General features: G+C 41.5%; 2 protein-coding genes across 2 annotated transcripts in view; one reads left to right on the top strand and one right to left on the bottom strand.

Annotated features, from left to right (window-relative positions):
• The first annotated feature begins 628 nt into the window (after positions 1 to 628).
• LOC138622928 (voltage-gated potassium channel regulatory subunit KCNG4-like) lies at positions 629 to 5,197 on the top strand. The gene is made up of 2 exons (XM_069702079.1): positions 629 to 1,351; positions 2,964 to 5,197. The coding sequence occupies exons 1-2, from the start codon at positions 629 to 631 to the stop codon at positions 3,840 to 3,842; spliced, it is 1,602 nt and encodes a 533-aa protein (XP_069558180.1). The 3' UTR covers positions 3,843 to 5,197.
• Positions 5,198 to 11,891: 6,694 nt separating this feature from the next.
• The window catches only part of LOC138622925 (TGF-beta receptor type-2-like), a 42,605-nt gene continuing 32,635 nt past the window's right edge, over positions 11,892 to 21,861 (bottom strand). Inside the window, exons 9-10 of the mRNA XM_069702075.1 lie at positions 15,067 to 15,194; positions 11,892 to 13,185 (exon numbers count right to left, since the gene is read on the bottom strand). Coding sequence (XP_069558176.1) covers positions 12,925 to 13,185; positions 15,067 to 15,194 — 389 coding nt within the window. The 3' untranslated portion in view covers positions 11,892 to 12,924. The remainder of the gene's footprint in view (positions 13,186 to 15,066; positions 15,195 to 21,861) is intronic.

Raw genomic sequence — 21,861 nt, 5'->3', positions numbered from 1 at the left:
GCTGAAACAATAAGCAGCCAGCTGAACCCCCTTGAGACATCAATGAAATTCAATGCAAAAAAAGAAAAGGAATACATATCATTTTTATGCCTGCATCTATACATTTTTTCCTACAATTTGACTTGTGTTTCTGGCCACCTGGTGAATATAAATCCATTAGCTATGTTTTGGTTTCCACCAACTCCTAAAAAAAAATCCCTCTGTAGCTGCTAAGTGCTCCACTGTGTTCACCAGCTCAATGCTAACTACTTCTCCCTGCAGTTTGCTGCTGGACGAGTAGGTTACGGTAGGTTTTCCCAGCTGCTGCTGGAAACGGTTTCTGGAAATGGAATTCTCAGACCAGAAAACCAAAACAATGAGCCATAAGCTGGTAAAATGCTGCGTTTAATGATAATTCTCTGTGAAATCATCAAGAGATTCATCCCCTTTCATATACCACATGGATTAGCACAGCTTTAAGTGGAACAAGTGCATTTGCTTTAGTCTGCATGATTGTGTAATATGTACGTTGTAAATATAACCTGAAAAGACACTCATCTGGTACCGTGAATGACCAAACTACTCCCTAATTTCATGTTTTCCTTACAGTAACTAGTGACGCCCTTTTGTCAGATACCCTCTTGCCACCATGGCCATCATCGGTGCTGGCTTTGATGACCAGTCTTTAAGCAGTGATGAGAGTTACAACCTCTTCACAGTCGTAGAGGACACCACAGTCAAAGGCTTGTTCTTCCAGCGTGGTAAACTGCTCAGAGCACCAGAGGCCTCGCGCTCGTTCCTTGATACTTCCCAGAAGGCCCTCATCAATGTGGGGGGCACGCGGTACGCCTTCCCCTGGAGCACCCTGGACGAATTCCCCCGGAGCCGTTTGAGTCGCCTCCAGTCCTGCACCACGCTGAGCAAGATCGCAGAGTTCTGTGACGACTATGACTCGAGGTGCCGTGAATTCTTCTTTGACCGTGATCCTTTAGCCTTTCGAGTCATCTTTAGCTTCCTGGCAAAAGGGAAGTTGCGTCTAACGCAGGATGTCTGCATGGTAGCCCTCCACACCGAGCTGCTGTACTGGGGCGTCGATGTGGGACAGATGCCGGCCTGCTGTCACCAACGCTTGATGAGCTCCGTGGAGGAAGTGGCCCAGCGCCAGCGCAAGGAGGACGAGTGGCAGGAGAGGAGGAGGGGGCTGAGGGCACATGTGGCACGGGAAAGCCTCTTCCACATGCTGGGAGAAGCAGTGGAAAACCCTCATTCGGGTTTGGCGGGGAAAGTCTTCGCTATCCTGTCTGTCGTCATGGTGCTGGTGACTGTGGTCAGCCTCTGCATCAGCACCATGCCAGACCACCAGAAGGAAGCAGCCACAGTACGTACAAATCAAAGCAACCTAACCAACCTCCTCCAGGCACAGTCTGATGTTCATTATGAATATTGGAGGGGCTCTATAATGAAGCAGCCAAAACAAATACATCACATTAATCTTCTTTTTTCTTCTTTGAAATTTGAAGCATGAACTGTTACAGTCTGTTTAGATATAACCATGGTAATATGAGCTGTGGGATTAATTGTATTTCAGATGATGTAAATGTAAGATAGTAAAGACAAGGTTTTCATCAGTTATGCTATCACTGCAGCCTAAATAATTGGGACAAGCGAATACACCATTATCTGTATCTGTTGAACCAACTGAATTATCTGTAACCATATTCGTACTTGGATGGGGCGGGACTTAATCCGGACGTGGTTAGACCAGAAGTGGGTGGAAAGTAACCGGAAGTCATTCATTTAAGCCTGTGATTGATATGGGTTGAAACCTGGTTGAAACGAGCCGATGACCGAAATTAACCAGGAGGGTCGTGAGTTGTTTTAATTCCTGTAGACGCTGGACACAGATGGTGTGTGACTGTGTCTCAGCAGAGCTGCAGCAGTAGGAGGAGGCGGGGCTTGGTGTGTATCTGACCTCGGTGCGTGCACACAGCTCGTGTCTGTAAGAAGTTTTTATCAACACGGATATTGACACAATTACATGGATGATACTCGTACTCCTCAAATACAACATCGTTTCAGCCGAGTACTTGTCTCATCCCGACTAAATATATACCTTTACCATTCATTTTGTGTAGCTAACACTACACCGCTAGCTTTTTTAGAAACAATGGCATTGAAAGTGAGTTTTTAAAAACAACTTCTGCTTGGATTATCAATAGTATCTTAAATAGGTCACAAGTTGATTAACTCACCCTCCTAAAATGAACTGAAAGTAGAATTAAGGGACTGAGAAATGCCAAAAATGTTGGTAACAAGTACAGCCGCAAGCAGCAAGGAGCAGGTTTCAGGTGGATCGAAGTCCCTTCAGTTAATTTGGTTCTGTTTGAATAGGAAGTGAGAACAACCACACTCTCTCTCATCATCAAAGCCTGCAGCATTCAATAACTGTGCACCCCTGGTTTCACCATTCGTCACTCTTTGGTTAATATGCCAATACAGCAATTAGGTTGTGACATTAACATAACATTTTCTCCCAAAAATTGAAATGGTGGAAAATCCATCTGAGAAGACTTTAATGCTCCACAAGGCTTTTTTGTGAGATAAATAAAGCTGAACGTGTGACAAATTTCAAGTCAATTGGATTTACAGTGTGAGGGGCATGGTCTTTACAACATTGCATTTTTGGACCTTGATTTTATCACCACCATCCAGCCATATAAGGCCTTATGTTTCTTAGACAAAGGTCCATGTTCTAGGATCAGATTAGTCTTCCTTTAGTTGCTCCTCCATTTATTTATTACCAATTAACATGTTACAAGATACAGTCAAGTGTCATCAGCATAACTATTTATGTTTTGAACCAGTTTAACACAGTCCGAAAGACTGACAGAAGTAGAGTACTTTAATATAAATATGTAAACTTCAGGTTATTTATTGGCCAGTTAAACTAACCTAGTACCTTTTGTCTTTTGTTGTCTCCACAGGGAGAATGCTCCCAAACGTGCAGCACCATTTTTATCGTGGAGTCAGTTTGTGTGGCCTGGTTTACCTTGGAGTTTCTGGTGCGATTTCTTCATGCACAGAGCAAACTGGACTTTGCCTGCGGCCCTCTCAATATCATTGATGTGGCGGCCATCTTGCCCTACTATGTCTCCCTGTTTCTGGAGCTCAGGGACAAGTCGGTGCACGATATTGTCGCTGGTGCCGGGAAGAGCACAATGGATAAACTGTGTCTAATCCTGCACGTAGTGAGGGCGCTGCCTATCCCGTATGCGATGCGGCTTGCCCGTCACTCTATGGGTCTGCAGACTCTGGGGCTGACCATCCAAAGGAGCATCACAGACTTCGGCCTGCTGGTGATCTTCATGTGCGTCGCCGTGACTCTTTTTTCCCCGCTGATCCACCTTGCCGAGAGTGAGCTGTCGCCAAATGCTGCCAGATCTCCCCACCTCCGCTTCAGTAGCATCCCCGCGTCGTACTGGTGGTCCATTACGTCGGTGACCACCGTGGGGTACGGCGACATGGTGCCACACAGCATCCCCGGTCAACTGGTGGCACTGCTCACCATCTTATTGGGGATCCTCATCCTGTCCTTCCCAACCACCTCCATTTTCCACACCTTTAGCCGCACTTACACTGAGCTGAAGGAGGAGCAGGAAAGGCTGTGGAAGGAGGTGAGGGCGGCTGAGCTGGCCACCGAAGCTGAAGAAAGCATGAAAGAAAGAGAAACGTGGCCTGATAACTGGCCAGAGACAAACTCGCTGCCTGATTTAGATGATCCTTCTTACCTCTTCATGACAGAAATGTATGTGCTGGCTAAGAGCACGAGTCGTCAACCTCTTATTTCTCCTGTAACCTGTTGAGTTCATGGAAACACAATACACTATATAGCCAAAAGTATGTGGACAGTCATGTCTTACACCATAGTAGGATATCACGAATGCTCTGGTGTCTCTGCAGCCACTCTCTTTTAATGTGAACTTAAACTGGTATCTTAATAGAAGTGACCTTGAAGGCCTTTACACATAGAGGGCGTGACAAAAAAATGACAAAGAAAAGGGAAATATTCACACGTGAAAATTTCACATCAGAATTCATACCGGCAGAAAAATTTGCAACAGTTGTTCAAAAAAGGTTTGAATGGATTTGTAGCAGGTCATTCTTCAGAAAAAGTATTAATTCAACATTATCCCCCTCACGCAATAAAAGTAGCGTGTCCTTATTCGTTGGAGACACAAATAATCAACATTGTCATCAGGAGTTGTGATGTGACATCTGCTCCACCGTGATTGGTTCATTCCTTTCATCGTTGATTTGAAAATCTGAAAAATCAACATCTTTATGAAAAATAAGTAACTTTTTTGCTGTTATATTTGCGTTATGTGTCAAGTAATCATGAAAAAGTTTGAAAAATATATTCAAGTTAATTGTACACAAAAAACTCTTGCAGTGTGTAAAGGCCTTAATTGGTAAACAACAAAGTTAAAAAGCAGATTATGTGAATGATTCTTCTTCCATGACACCAATGATTGTGCAGCCCACACACCAAACACACCATTTGATATAAATAGTTGTGATATTCTAATATATTTATTTTTGGTATTTTTTTCTCTCCATATGAATTTTTTATCAATTATACCAAATGTGGAATGTGACACCTGAGCGTAACATCTGAAATAGGTAGATTAACCTCGGTTAGACGTGAATTTGTACGAAACAAAGACAAACGTGGGTTGGGTATTTGTTGAGCTTCAACAATCACGTATGGGTTATGGGCTCATGTCCACATACTTTTGGCAAAGTAGCACATTACGTATCATTTCCATTATGTGAACATTTGTCAGGCAGGTAAGAAAACTGCATTAATCCTACATGCATGTGAATATTTAACGTAATATATTTTAGATTATTCAAGGATAATCAGTCTGTGGTAATAATACAGCAAGAATATTTCTGAATACGTCACATCCTAATCATCTATTTCGATTTCAAATTTCTGTATGCTGAAGCTCAAAACTGGATTTTTGTTGTTGTTGTTGTTGTTGTTGTTGATTAAACCAAGAATTACTGGTTCAAAAGCCTTGTGGGAAAAGACAGTCTTACATTTAATATGTGAAGTGAAGGCAGTATCCTCCTTTGACAGCATTTGACAACACTAAATCACTGAGGCAGCACTTTTCATTGAAAATCAATGCATGCTGGAAAGAATTCTGGCCATTACTCAAAGTAGGACTCTTTTCTCTGCTTTGTCCACTAGAGGGCAGTCATGTTCTTTCTCTCATCATAACAGCCATAATAAATAAAGGAGAACATTTGTTTCCTCACAGACTGCAGTAAAAGACTAACTGTTTTCAGGAGGGACCGATAACTGTAACTTGGATGTGTTTACATAAGTTTGGCTTTAAGACTGGGTGGAAAAAGTATGCTGTGATCCCACATCCACTGTCTGTTGCAGGCAGGTGCATCACGCGTGGAAATCATCTGCAAAAAACACTGATTGTGGGCGACCAACGGATCTGGTCTGGTGATTCCAGCGCAGCGAGGAGGCAGAGGCCCTGGAACACACACCAAACACTGCACTGCTACTGAGGCCTGTAAAAGACGGGAAAAGAGGCCAGGAGTTAATTCTAGACACAGGATGTTTGCCCCTGATGAGAGTCAGGGATGCCAGGAAGACATGGAGACTCACTGCCCAGAGCTTTTAGATGGAAAGAACGAGAGAGAGCCAGGGAGAAGGAGGGGGAACGCAAGAGGACGAAGAGAAAAGCAGTATGTGCAAAAGTTTAGACACCCCTGCTCAAATGATATATTTTGCAGATTTTTGAAGTGAAAGGGGGAAATAGAAACCCTGCAGAAAACATTATAATTATTTAATGAACTTAAAAAACAACAATTGTGGCATTTGCAAAATTGTGGGCGTGCTTCTACTTCTAAAGTGTCTGAGCTTCGTTAACTCCTCGGGCCTTAATGGACTGGTTAGGGCTTAAAGGGCAGGTCAAAAAATATCATTAAGGTTTGCTGAAAAGCCGATCACAGTTCTAGAGGTGATAAACTCTTACTCTTTAAACCTTGTGGTAAAACTCAACAACCATCCTCTTGGCAACTGACTGAAGATCTCAAAAACAAGCTAAGAGATGCCTGCAGATCAGGGAAGGAAATTAAAAGATATTAAAGTTCAGATCAAACTGCAGAAAGGTAAAGCGACATCCAACTGCAGTGGAGCTGCAGAGGGTTCAGCTGACACACGAGTGGTGGTGCACATTTCCACTGCAGCACTGGTGAACAAACAGGGTGTACAAGGAAGATCCACAGAGGGAAACCTTAGCTGCCACCTCAGCACAAAAGTCAACATTTTTCATCTGTAAAGCAACATTGACCCGGGTTCACTTTGGAAACAAGAACTGTGGACATGTGAATTTGAAACTAAGCTCTTTGGCCGCACACACAAAAGATATGTTAAGTTAAACATCAGCATTTGAAGAAAATATTTCAAACTGTTAAACATTGATGTGTACATATTCTGCTTTGAGACTGTGTGGCAGCCAGTGGTGAAGGAAACACTGCACAGACAGAACGAAGAGTGGACTGGACTATATAATATTGTAAGGTCTCGACATTAAAAATATGAGTATATTTTAAAAATTGAAAATCAAATAATTGAAGTGAAAAGAGACTGGCTCCTACAAGAGGACAATGATCCAAATCAGACCTCAGTTCATTATGAAGACACACGTTGAAGTTAGTGGAGTGGCCCTTAAAGGCCACTGGCTTGAACATCTGCTCAAATCTGAGAAGATATTGAAGATGTTTCTGGCACCAAGACCGTTTCATTTGTGTACTGTCTGTTTGCTGCAGGGTTATATTTGTTTCTTTTAATGTGATAAACCTGCAAAAAATGCAATTTGCCCTGGGGGACCCACGGGCTACACAACTGTATGTGCACTTTTATTATTATTACTATTACTGTGTGTGTGTGGACATAAATTTGTACAAGTTGCATTGTGGGGATCCAGCTTGGTATATCGCCAAAGCATGTAGTGCTCGTACACAGTTCACTAGAGAATAAATAACAATGAGACAATGTTCTCTAGCAGACGGTGAGGGAACCATCTACCTTCTGGGTTCAAATAGAAAGTCTGCATGATGTAAATGATTACAGTTCAGTATAAATACCTGGTTTAAGATTTGAGTAGGTGAGGTTGAGGTCAAGGGAAATCTTCAGGAAATGAATGGAAATAAATGAAATGTCCATTTTGTGTGTGTGTGTGTGTGTGTGTGTGTGTGTGTGTGTGTGTGTGTGTGTGTGTGTGTGTGTGTGTGTGTGTGTGTGTGTGTGTGTGTGTGTGTGTGTGTGTGTGTGTGTGTGTGTCAGCACATGTGATGTGGTATCCTCTGTTCTGTGGTTCATGGGCAAGGCAGGCCTATCATTACATTTCTCTGGTATGAAATCTAGTCTGCAGAGGAATGTCTACACCAGACACACACACACACACACACACACACACACACACACACACACACGCACACACTTTGTGTCTGACTCGCTGCTCATCTCACTACAAGCATTTCCACTCAAAAAAACCCTCACAATTAAAGCTTACCTTCCGTGCTGAGCTACTTGCTGGCTGCTGCATGTTTTGGGGTTTTCACAGTGTTTAAAGGAGGGCTTGGGATACAGAAGAGCATCATTCCACGAACTGTGACAGCAGTCGTGCTCCAAAGCTAGACTTTGGTATTAAAAATGATCACAAATAGAATCTTAATCTACAGACTTGAGACTTGGAGACAAATCTCAATAACAAGGGATCAAATGACAACATGGACTGTGAAGTGGGTGGGTAAAGTGAGTGGGTTTGTTTTGGTTTTTGTACTGTGTCTTTTCTCTCTCACTGCTATCATTTCAATCAGGAGAGACTCGATTTGAGTTAAGAGATTTGAATGACCAGCTATAAGGATTAGAAAGAAACACGAGGGATGTGAGAGTCTATGGCGATTAGACTCCATTGTGATGTCATCAGATTTAAAGTGGGAGAGGCTGTGCATAATATAGGAACACAAACCGCCTTGGTGGTGGTAATGGAATGACAAATATTACATTTTGTACGTACAATTATTGAGTAAAGAAACCCAACCTGACCTGACCTGACAGCTGAAGTAAAAGAGAGAGTTTGACAACAAATTGGCTGATTCAGATTGTGGTGACGTTTGATAGGTTTACCCGAAGTCCCACAGTCAGGTGATCAGATGAGCTGAGGAAGAATGAAACGTAAAGATGGTCTTCCTGGTTGAACCTGCACTTTTAGCTCCATAAAAGGCTTTTAATAGCAGTAACCAGCTGTTTCAAGTAAAAAAGGGCCTTTAAATTACAGATTCAACAGCAAACTGTAAATTGTCGCAAAGACTGGCTGGTGAACAGCATTTAGCAGCTTTGGAGTCAGATATATTCTTCAGGAGTTGGTAGAGACCAAAAACAGCTAAATGAGAGAAAATATTTACATTTACCATGTAGAATAAAAGACATCGCAATGATCAAATTGCTCCGCATCTGCATTTTTATTCTCATATATGTTTATTCAAATGTTAATGTTATGACAGTGTTGTGTACATCGCTCTCTACTGCAATCAAAATCAGTAATAGGTATAAGACTTTGCACTTCAAGAAGTCCTGACACATGTCAACAAAAACATCCCGGACAATAACAATAGGAATAGGACTGTGATAGACACGTCTTACAAAGATACATAGCTCGGAAATCTTTTTACTAGGCCTTTGCGTCAAAAAGATTTAAAACTGTTGATAACAAAATTCATAATGTGGTGACATTTAGTATTTAGACCTTGCACATACACAGACACAGACACAGACACAGACACACCATACAGCAGATTTAAATAGTCTGCTATGAAAACAGCTCAAAGGGTCAGAAAAGGGCCTCATAAACTTAGCGACGTGTAATGAAAATTGAAGGTTTCTTAGCCTCTGTAATTATTCCACTGTCGTAAAACATCACCACAAGTGTTGATATTTTTATCAACTGTTACTCCTTCAGCCCGTTCCTGAGCCCGACCTCTCCCCGCCTGGACGGGATTTCAAAATAAAGTTGGATTTCTTTCCAGTATGTGACTCTGGCTTCACGTCCATAATGTGGACAACAAACTGTGGTGGTGCACTTCCTTATGGCATTCCTACAAAGGCCAGAGAGGAGGAGAAGGAAAATAAATAGATGGGGTGGGGTGAAGACCAAAGCAGTAGAAACGTTTAGGTTCAAGTGAGAGAGGAGGCTGAAATACTGGACTGAGGGAGAAATACACATGTGCTGAGGAATATGCAGACTGGAACAGAAGTAATGAAATGTAGAAGTACAAGAGAGGAGAAGGACAATGTTTTCAGAGACTTCATTCTGCCTGCTGTAAAGTGCAGGAACGTTTCAAAGCAGCTCTTCGGTAATAACAACAGATCTGATCCGTGTTTGTTACTCAATGTTATGTTGTTCTGTTAAAAACAGTATTTAAGTCTATTTCTTTGAGCATCTTAAACTAGCAAAGTCAACTGTAGCTTTATGAGTGAATTGTTTCAGTTAACTTTGTATTAATGATGGTTTGTACTGCTAAAACAATTTATGACCCAAATAGGCTCCTCTCGACCAACTTCAGAGCTTCGGAGCTACCTTAAGCTGCACTGCTGACAAAGACTGAAATTACTAGATGTAATGTGAAAGGGATCATTTCTATTGGCAATCCCACACAGACTTAAACTAAACTCAAACTAAAGTTGCCTTTCACTCAATAGATTCTTTGAACATGTAATTATGTCTTAAAGCTCCTTGTTTTGGTTTCACAGCTGTGTGTACCTATTTGCTGGATTCCTGCAAAGATGCACTAAAAAACCCACTGAGCGCTACCTGCCCAGCACCGAGCAGCACGGACACAGAAGGTGTGTCAACCAACAGCAACTAGGGAGTGAACATAGAGGTACAAAATGTTTCACTAATAGTTTATGGATGCTAAAACAAAGTGAAAGAAACATGACTTCAGAGAAATTGTTCTGTATCTCCTATATGTCTAAATAGATCAACTGTTCAGTATTGTGGTCACCATGACAGTTTTATATCAAGGCTCTGCTGCCACAAATTTGCCAAATAAATACATAAATGACTAAATTTTCACTGACACAAAGTAGACAAAATATTTGGAAACACAATTTTCCCTGACAAGTTGTTTTTGATTTTTCAGTGTAAAATATTGTTATAATTAATAGAACAGATGAAGTGGACAAAATGACCGGAACCCTTTATGTACCTTTTTCAGGCAATCACTGCATTGAAGTACTTTTTTAATGTATAAAATTAGAGAGGTCCCCTCTCCCAACAACAGTTCCAGCTCTTTACATAGATATTCTAAGATCATCTCAGGCACACCAATTCAGGAGATGAAAACTTAATTGTCTCTCCTGAGAACACAAAGCTGATGTGCTGACCAAAAAGCTCTCATTTTGTTTCATCTACCCTGTCAACATGCATTTTTAGGTTTAGATTTTGAAAGTTTCTCTTCTGTTTTTCCATGGAGGCCACTTTGATTCAAACCCACACAATGTTGAACTTTGATCTTAGTGGTCAGCTGGCAAGTGTTGTGAAGTTTCCCTTGGTTCTTGTCCACTATTCAAACTTCCCTTGTTCAGCCTGGCATCTCTACGTTTGGCTGCAATCTCAAACCTTCTAATAATATTAGCTGCTGGTCGTGGGGACATTAAGCTGCATGGAGATGCTGTTGTAGCCTTTTCTTGACCTTGCCTGGCAAATGTATTCTTCCTCGTCTCTTCATATCATTCTTTTCTTTCTCATCTAAGTCTTAAGTTCAGTTTGGTCACACGAGGATACCAAAGAGCACAACGAGGATTTTTCTCCATTTAAATAGTCTGAATGATTGCAAGAATGAAGATGGCTGTGATACTAATTGATACAATACAAATAATAACCTGCCTAGAAGATCACTGCAATCCATTTATTAATCACCACTTCTTAAGAGTTAGGGCGAGGGAATAATTCTGTCCGGGCCGCTTCAGAAAATATATGTAGCGTAAGTTAAAAATGCAGCCCTTTTCAGTTTCTTTGTTTTATTCTTTGGCTAACTAAAGCTGTGCATGTGTGCGTAACTTTTAATTTCAATAGTTTTCAAGAAAAATGGAGCGATGTCTCAGTGGGGTGTACGGTATTAACCCTGAAACTACCTTCAACTCACCTGGCTAATCTAAAATACATTTTTCAGATAAGACCAAGGCTATATCTGTCTCTTGCCAGTAGAATAGACTCTTGTTCGGGTGTTGGATATTATCAGGTGCCTGCAATCATCCTGAGGCTACTGAAGGGCAGTGTGTGCGGAAGTAAAACATTCAATTCAATTCAATTCGATCACAACATAGGTTATTTCATGGCACTCAACACATTAAAGTCCTCACAGCAGAACTTCACAGCATTATACAGAGAAACACAACAATTCAACAATTCCCACATAAACTAGGAGGGAAAAAAAAAACTCCTCTTTAAGGGAGAAAAACCTCCAACAGAGGGAAGAAAAACTCCCTTTAACAGGAAGAAACCTCTGACAGAACCAGGCTCAGAGGTGGACGGCCTGGACCGGTTGGGATGAGAGGAGATCAGAACACCCTGAAGAAAGCTGTTAGTGTCACTACGTGTGGGTTGTAACCCAGTTACAAGCTCCTTGTTTTTAGAATTTCTACATGAAGTAGAACAAAAGCATTTTACTTTTTTGCCAGACAAGTGCCTTGGACTTTTTTTTTCTTTTTGTGTTCCCTACCAAAGTGCACCTTCATCACCAGTTTGAACTTCTGAGCACTCAGTACTTTTCCTGTTTAAAGACAACCTAATGAACCTAAAGAATGAGTAACAACAGAATCAGTATACAGAAATATCTTTAATTCATAAAAGATTTACAATATTTTACATATGACACAAACTGTATGGTAAGGCAGGATGAAAGATCATTGGCACACCCCTCAGTTTCCCACTGACATGGACAGAAAACACACTTAAAAAATACATCTTCATGAAGTCTTTTAATCTCTGCACTCAAAGATAAGTTCTGTGGTAGGATTACTTTCCCTTTTTTGCTGACTTGTCTCCTTTTGTACATGTATTGTCTCTATGTACATTGTGCTTGTTTATCTGGAAAACAAGGTGAAGTAAAGCTGGGTACAAACAACACAGCACACACATTCTCATTCTCACTCACACACTGTCACACTCACACTCACACACACACACACACACACACACACACACACACACACACACACACACACACACACACACACACACACACACACACGCACACACACACACACACCGACATGTATTCCTTTAACTTCCTGCTGGTGAGGATGGAGTCCACAGCTTTCTTTAGTGCTGACGCGACATCTCTGCTGACATTTAAGCTTAAAGTCAAACACATAAAGGCACTTTCAGGCAAAACTTCTAACTCCAACATGTTAAAACACATAAAAATGATAAATATCTGTAATGCATAAGTATCACATAGTAAAGTGCACATCAAATATCTTTGGCTTGATAGGTATTGCCTTTGTTGATTTCTCATGAAGAGACATGTTGCTTTGAGAGAAGCCTGCCTGACTCTCCACCATCAGCACATCTTTACAAGCTTCCAGTTAACTTTGGCTTTTTGGCTCGGTAGCATTTCAGCTGATTATGATGAGTTGTTACATGTTAGAAGCAGTGAAGACCAAAAGCGTCACCCGCAGTTTCGGTCTGCTGGGCTACAGTTAGATATGACACTGAGACTCACACTCAACCTGGCTCAAAGTCCCGCAAGAGCTCAGCTCCTGAACATCACCGTCGAGAGTCCTCAATCCCATCAAAGCAGGAGAAGTGCCCTTGTTGGAAAAAAAAACAACAACAACTCCACTTCCTGTCACTTCTCATCGCTCACGGAACAGTCCACGGCGATGATGCTCTGGATTTCGCTGATTTTCACCTCCTCCTGCGGGATCTCCACCTCTATCGGGATCTTCAGCTCCTCCGGGATCTTCTCCGCTGACGAGCTGCGGCTCGACAGTTTGTCCAGCTCGTCCTCCAACTCCGAGATGCGTTCGGCGACGCAGTGGGCGGTGAGGCGGGCCTCCGGGTCGTGGTCCCAGCACTCCTTGATGGTGGCGCAGATCACTGCCATGCCCTGCAGGGGGGAGACGCGAGGAACATTGTAAATGTTCATGGGTGAAGTCAAGTGAAATCGTTTAATTCTACTTAACATTTTCATTGTTAGATCACTTCAGAACTTATAAACATGAGTTGTTCTGAGTCTTTAGATTTTAAACAAGTTGAACGCTTAAGTTTAAAAAATACTAATAACCATATTATTCTTCATTAAATCAGTCAAAGTGGATCTAACTGCAGTTACATTTGTAACATTTTGATAGGAAATGTAGATCAAACTCTTCAAAGTGAGAAAATGTAAACTAAAGGCAAATCCATCTGAAACAGTTGTCTGGTATTACTGTTATTTTTGACTCTTAGTTTAATATTCTCACTTTTAAAAGTTTAGATAACACAGTTGTGTTTACATTTTTCAAAACAAATCTCTTGAGAAGACACATTTCAAAGGCAGTAGAGTAACCTTGAGTTCCTTAAAATGCTACCTGCTGCCACTTTTAGAAGATTCCTAGCATTATTGTCTTTTAATTTTGGTGACTCAAACTTGGTCGACCTGCACTTGAGAATTTTAAGAACAGGTTCAGTAACATCAGTGTCCCTGACTCATCGTTATTAGGCTGCTATATACTCTATAATGTATTTCACTCTGGCCGGGTATTGGCACACTTATTGTATTTAAAAATGTTCAGTGAGAGGTCGAACACTCGGGATGACCCATAAAAGGAACAATACCGAAACAAAAGCTGTGCATCATTGTCTCTGAGTACTCCAACTTCTGGTTTAAGAGATGAGATACATTTTTAGCAAGACATGTACGTTGCATCTTGTTTAAAATGACATCACTGTAAAGTTGTGTTACTGTTGATCTTCCTGCTGGCTGCTCTTATAATTTTGCTGCAGTTTATTATGAACCTCAACACACACAAATAAAGCACTGTAAGACAGATGTTTACTCCATTCTAGTTAAAAAAAAAAAAAAAAAACATTCTACACACTCACTGTCTTATGTAAGTGACTCCGGACTTATTTCAGATTCAAAACGAGATTTTACAAATCCCCAGTAATGTATGGTTGGTTGGAGAGTCTTTGTCGTAGAAGAGATGACCCTAACATGTGTAAGTTTGCAGTTTGTTTGTACGATATGTAAATGTGAAAAATACACATGTTTATGTGCATGTTTTTGTAAGAATGACAGGGTGTAATAATCAGACAGTGATAAATGTTTCCTTCAATAATCAGAGTTCAGTCAGATTAATGATGCTGTGCAACATAATAATATGTAAACCATCATTACCATATGAAAATAATGTAGTTTTTCATTTATCACAAAAAAATGTTTGTGCTGATATACTGTCTCTTATTGAAACAGGTCAGGTAATATTATCCTCTGCAGGTAACTCCTGGTCTTCTTTGGTCCTCATGAGACATAGTTTCATCACAGCCAATACATGTTTTTTTTTACTTCACTTGAAGAAAGCTCTTTTAATTAACCTTATTGACCTTCATGTTTGTAAAGAATGATGAACTGTTGTTTCTTTTTACTTATAGTAAAAAGCGGTTCTTACCAGAATTGGACAATTTGTTCTCTACCAACACACAACTGATGATTTCAAACATATTAAGAAGGCAAGAAGTTCCACCAATTTAATTCTGACAAGGCTCACCTTTTGACTGAAAAACCTTTCCAACTATTCCTGGTTAAGATACTGACAATATTGTGCAAGTTGTCATCAAGGCAATCAATAGCTACAGTTAGGAATCTAAAATATGAAACATGTATTACTTTGTTTACAATTGTTTTTGTATTATTTTTGTGTCTTTCCATTTTTCCTGGAAGAAAACTACAGAAAAACTATTATCTGTGTGTCCCCATGCTGCAGCTCAGTGACCATCTTCGTCTCACCTGATGCCTGAGCCAGCTGTCGGGGATCTCAGGTCTCCCTCTGTCTCTCAGCACGTTGTCCTTCATGCTCTCCACACAGGGGTGCTCTCGTACTTTAGAGCCATACGCTGGCTCGTAGTCCTTCACCTCTGCAAAACACAAGCACAACCCACAGATCAGACATGGGCTGCAGATCATCGTCTGGGCTGCAAGGGTAAAAAAACAACATTTAATCCAGTCCTTTCTGGCTGTCATGTTGTCTGTTTGTTATATTTGTCTGCAATAGATTAAAATATTTATATGAACAAAAGTCAGGCACACAGAATGTGAATTAAAACTTTATAGTGAAAAACAGTGAAAGAGGAAGATGTAGTGTAACAGGTGGCCTGTTGAGTTAATGTGATTAGAAAGTGTAAAAGCATCCTGGGATGAGGTCATTCCACCCCAAAGCCACTGAGCTGTTATTTCCACCCGAGCTGTTAGCTTTGTATGCTGGCACCAATAATGCTGACAGTGGGAAGTGAAATTACTTTCTATGATGCGTCCGTGGGAGGGCAAATGCTGCTCTGGCACTCGAACGATGATCACGAACAACAAAAAAATCCGCTTCTGCTACCAAACAAGAAGTCACAACCTCGGACAATTGTACACCCAAATCACAATATTACTTCTTTTTTTTTCTGTTACATGTTGAAAAATTTGTTTGAAGGGGAAAAAAATCATCTCGCTGAAACCATGAAAAATGAAAAACAAAGTTCCGGGATTGTGTCCAGACCTCATGAAACCCAACTCACAACAGCTGCAGTCTGTCTGCAGCCCTGCAGAGAAGGCTCTCAGGAGCTCCCAGTTGCTCTCACATGAGACACTTGATGCTGCAAAGCCTGAAAATGATGCACAAATATCGTGAGCTTCAAGTTCAATGTAGCTTTCTTTTGCCCACAATTTACATCTTTTACATCCTGTATTTCCGAACCTGTCAGACACGCAGTAGCTTATTATTCACTCGTGTGGACTTTTACAGGTGTGTTATATTTGGCAGCATTGAAGCTTCTCTCTTCACTCAAGTTCACTGAAATGACATTTTTGCACCACATCGCAAGTGTTCTGGTCCTTTCAAACCTTCACAAGTTGTCTTCAAACCGAGGCTCAAAGCAGAGGTCTGCACGGGTTCACTTGGTTCTGAGGGCCTGAGATCAACCCGGTTAAGTTCTACTTAATCGAATCAAGTCAAGTAGTTGTTTTCCAGGTCTGTGTGACAATGTATCCAGTTTGTAGGTGAATTTAAATAGATAGAGAAGATAGAGAAATGGAGCCCCAACTTGTGTATCTTTGAGCTTCTTACATTCACAGTGCATCACCCTGCTGTTGGTGTCTGTGTTCTCTCAGGTTCAACCAAATTTAGTGTCGAATCACACTATTCTTGGGTCTGGTCTAGCTTTGTAGCATGCACGTCAGGTTCTGTTGGGTTACGTTTTCCATGGATCTCTTTCACAACCATGCAAAACTTTAAATTTTGGATGCGTGAAGACCTCTGGTTCAAAGTCTGTTCTTGACTGTGGAAACAGGGGTTTAGGAAACAAGCTCAAACACTTATTAGCTGTTCTGGAGTTTTTGTAGCCTGATGCTGTGGATGGCTTGTTGCACAGAAACATCTGAGGAATCGTCTCTGGAAACGGTTTGGAATTGGGACGCCACTTGGCTTGTGATGGCTACAATGAGCTACCTTCAACCAATCAGATGATTGCTGTTTTTGAACCAACAGTTCTTTGTTCTCATCACACCTAAACCACACCTGCAGCTGACAGTAAGTCCTTACAGGACGCTGATTAGTTCATACTGGTTCAGACGAAGCAGCAACCAACAGCGACGTCACCCATTAGCTTGTAAACGGCATCTTGCTAGTTTGGAGCAGGAAGTGACCATAGTTGGACGAGTTGGTGGATCTGACTGATCTGATTGGAAACCTGGTGATACTATGTCCCGCCCACCGATAGCCATAAACTGACTGCACCACCGGCCTGTCAATCAAAAAGACCCCCCCCCAAAAAAAAAACAACAACAACAAAAAAAAAAAAAACAGGCTTATTCCCTAATTAATGAGGGGATTATTTTCAGATGAACTACCAGAAAACTAATAAGAATGAGTGACTTTAGCTAACAAAACTGAAATAACTTGTGGAAAAATTCATTGACTTTGAGTTTTATGAGTGAAGTTGAGTGGGAGTCTATGGAGCCGAAGGCTTTTTGGTGGACCAAAATATCCCAAACTGATGCTAAATGTTGAGATTATTTTCTGAAATTGTCAATAAATCAGCCTCCAGCCTGCCTTAGAAGGATAATATGATGAACTCTAGGAAATGTATTTGGTTTCATATAAATCAGGCCTATTGTGTATCTGTGTCCTCAAACACAGGAATTGGGAAGGTTGGAGTAGAACCCCCAGACAGGAAGTTGGAGGCCTGGGATCAGGACTGTGTGCGGAAAAGCTGACTCTACAGGCCCACACTTCCTGTTTTGACATGTCAAACTTCCCCCATCTTTAGTATTTTAAAACCGGGCCCAGCCCGTTCCCTTAGAGGTTATTTATGCCAAAGCTAGTATTGTCTTCAGCTCTCTGCTGTTTCGATCTCCTTCTGTGGAGCTGGTATAAATACCACACATTTTCCTGAACTGCATACAGCTGAAACACGGAACAGCAGAAGGGTGAGCGGACCAAAAATGAGAAAGCTAAAAACAGAAATAAAAAAGACTTGGAGCGCTTTGTAAACATCGAAACAAGACTGAGGGGAAAAGGTTTCATTTCATGCTTCATTAAGGATTTGGCTTGTCTACACTTGTCCTCATGTTTCTTTGAATGAGACATAGAGACTTTCAGTCTATACGAGGTGTGGCCTGCTTTCCTTCTCTGGACATGTGAAAGCTATGAGAAGAATTTCATCCATGTTTGAGAACAGATTTCACAAGAGACTGCAACTAGAGCCTCAGTCTCACTTTTCCCTCACTGTCTGGAGCCTGCAGTTAAAACTCTGGTAGACTCAGTCCAAGGGGCGGAAAGTGTTTTACAGCAGTTTCCTTTTCAGATTATCTGTCTGAAACCTTTGTGACCTGGACCTTGGCAGAAACCCCTGTGGCTGGCTACACTGTCTGGGAGCGCCGATCTTCAGACAAACACAGCTTCATGTTTGCCGCTCAAGAAACCTTCAACTCTCAAGAGGGGATAACACATGAGACTGGTCCCACATTGATACGACACAAAGTACACCACAAAAAATGAACCTCCGTAAACTTTAATGAACCACACTGTCATCAAAACAAAATCTTCTCCATCCAAGCAAAGGATCCGCCCTCCTCCAGAGAGTAGGCTGGATTCCTGTGGCAGGTTTGTGGTGAGCACATTAGGGCACTGTGAAAGTTAAATGTCAGTATTGCTAGTGGTGTTTGGCTCATGGTTTGACAGGCTGAAACAAGGAAACGTGGGGGATTCTGTCACTGGAAGCAGGTGAATTTAGTTCCATTTGTGTGCAGGCCTAAGCATTTTCAAAAGTAAAGTGTTCATGGCAAGTTCATTTTTGCACTTGTATATAATCTTGAAATTTGGGTGATAAGTAAACAGTTATGTTTGCACGTTTTCATGCCTGTTCTCATTTGCTTAGTTTCTATGGTGCAGAGTTTCATTGAATTTTTGAGCTATTTGTCTGTTTAGACATGATTGACTTGTCATGTGTATACCAACCCAGTATCATGGCAGAGCATGAAATAGACACACCCGTCCACTACAGAAACATGTGAGCTAGCCACGCTTTGGCATCTCTAGCGTGACAGTTTCACGTTTTGTAAGCAAAGAAGTTCAAAAATGCACCCATGATTACGTCTGAAGCTCGCTGATTAACACATGGTGTCTAAATTGTATTCAAGCAGAAATTTAAGATTTTTGTTGTTGTTGTTGTTAAAATCATCAGTGTTCTCTTCCCAGCACTTGTGTCCAGGCTAGACTCCAGAAAGTCACTGAGCCTGGAATGTACTTGGGTAAGTGTCCTTTGTTTTCTGTCTGTTTAGGGATTAACAAAACGATGCAGCATGGTCATTTAAAAGCATAGTTTTGAATTTTTGACAGAGTCGATCTAACTTTTCCCCTCGCTTCTAGCTTAAAGTTATCCGAAGTTAAGTGAAGGTTTCTGCTCTGTTCTTAACAAAAACACGAGTGGATTTCCCAAAGTGTTGGACAACTTGTTTCACACCCTCTGTCGTTCCTTTTTGCCCAAATGGTGTACAATCATCAACCCCTCTCCAGCTGTTGCCAACGGCTGTCTCACTTCATGGACCACAAGGCTTTTTCTTGGCCCGGCGCAAACTCTTCGACCTGCTCCATTTACCCTGCATAACCCTCAGATCAGACAGAACACGCAGGCCCGGCCGCGCCCTGCAGGCTAATTCAGGATATGTAAATAAAATGCTCAGAGACACACAGAGAATGTACTATAACTGACCGCACAAACAATGCCAGCGCAGGATAGTATTTCTGCCCACCAATCTGCCCTCTGTTGTTGATGTGGAGACAGAGGAAATACACACACACACACACACACACACACACACACACACACACACACACACACACACACACACACACACACACACACACACACACACACACACACACACACACACACACACACACACACACACACACTCCCAGATTAAGACATAGGGCGTCTGTCTCGTACCTCCATTTCTGTTCCTCTGTCTCTAGGTACCTTCCTCTCTGGTAAAAACACACACACACACACACACACACACACACACACACACACACACACACACACACACACACACACACACACACATATTCTAAATGTCTCAGACTGTTAAGAAAAGCCCACTCTCGGAGGGAGGAGGCAGGCTGCAGAGACTCTACTCTCCGGTGAATATGTTGGAAAAAACAGACGCATTTACAAGTTGATTTCTCACCTTTTTGAGGTCCAGTTTTAGATTCAAACCCTAATCCTAACATTTATGGACATAAGGTGACTTAGTTTTAGAGTTAAAATAAATATTTGAATTCAATACAATCTTAGTACAACTTCATTCAAGACCCAGAAATCCTCATGTCAATATTAACTGAGAGAACATCCACAATCCTATTTTTGTGCATAAATCTCTTACAAAATTCAACTAATATGTTTACAGTAGGTGTTGGCACCCCTTAAAGTCATTCCTTTCCAGCAAGCTGTGACTGCTGTGGAGAGGGGGGGATACTGTTCATTAAACTGTGAGGGTGTTTCCACCTTGCATCAACATGCATTCTGGCATCTGTCCTCAGGACGTATTGCGTTTCCATTGCTAAACAAATGTGACCACATGTGTCCCAGACCGCCTCCGCATGCGGCCCGAGCAGATCGGATCTCAACGCATCCCAGTTACGTTTCAACCCGTACTTTTTACTGGCCACTGGTGATCCGATTTCACCAGGAGGCATGTTGATGCAAGTTGGAAACACCCTCTTTAAGCTTCAGCATCACTTGGGTCATTTACAGTCAAGTGTGAAACAGCTGTCTTGAGATTTAGCACCTCCACGACGCCATGGTTCTCTGTGAGAGTGCATCGCTGCCTTGAGGTTTTAGCCTTTTGGGGGTCTTAATCACCCTTGGAGATAAGGTATGGAGCTCAGAGATCCAGAGGGAACTCAGAATTACAGCTGCTGCTCCTTGTCAAAATTAGCAAGTTGAGGAGGTTGGGGCATCTGACGATGGCTTGTCCTGGGTGACATCCACGAAAATGTTCTGTCCAACTGCTAGAAGACTCCACGGTAGACCCAGAACATGCTAGAGAGATTATCTGGCCTGGATCTAATTTGATCCTCACATTCCACAAGATGGAGTTAGAAATTAGCAAGGAAGAGAGACGTTGAAACTACCTTAGCCTGCTTTGACCACAACAAGTGGCAGAAAACTGACGCATGGATTTTCTCCCTGGCAGTCATGTGGTAGTTGCCAGTTTTTGTCCCAGTAAGAAAACCTACTAAGAAATATGAAGACTTGTACCTCTGTTTTGTAATGAGGATATTCACATATTTTTATACTAAATAAAACCAGGTTACGAGGATAGATCAAACAACCGCCAAGGTATATCTTTACTAAGTTCCTCACTGATTTTTAAACTCGTTCTTCATGGTTTAATAAGTCACAATATCCTGATGGATTCTGCAGATCAAAACAAACAGAAGACTTTTCTTCTTTTCAAAAGAGACTGGTTGCTTCTCTATGTCACAAAGTCTATTAACGACAAATCATTTTTTTTGAAATAATGGCAAATTGCTTCCAACATCGAACTGATGTTGATGCCACTTTGTGTAAAACAATAAACGTAAAAAAAGTGTGTATTTGTTGGGCGGCTTGATAGCCAAGTGATCAGCATGTATGTCACAAGGGCACATACTGTATACACAAAGCAGCTTGTGAATGTAGTCCTGATGGCGATAACCTTGCATGGCAACTCCATTAGTGTGTAAATCTGTGTGAATGCGTCACACGCAAAAAGACAACGGGAAACGGTGCAAAGCGCTTTGAAGCCGCTAAAGTGTTAAAGCGCTACATAAGTGCAAACCATTGAGCATTAACATTTACACGGGCAGGCTGCCTGGGGTGCATTTTAATGAATTTGAACAAGCTACAGTATGCGTTTGTTCAGAGTTGTTAGTTTGAGGGTTAGCAGAGGATGAAATGTGATTTAGGGAGTCCAATTAGAACAGATTAATGAGTTTTAAAGACTCATCAAATAACCTAAACACTCAACAGTTTGGACTGGAGTTGTTGCAGA

The sequence above is a fragment of the Brachyistius frenatus genome, unplaced genomic scaffold, assembly GCF_029030835.1.
Source record: "Brachyistius frenatus isolate BFR_SWC_R1_liver_20210118 unplaced genomic scaffold, ASM2903083v1 Contig_40, whole genome shotgun sequence".
NCBI classification, from domain to species: Eukaryota; Metazoa; Chordata; class Actinopteri; family Embiotocidae; genus Brachyistius; species Brachyistius frenatus.
The sequence above is the reverse complement of the archived record's forward strand: the minus strand, read 5'-3'. Positions and strand labels throughout refer to the sequence as shown.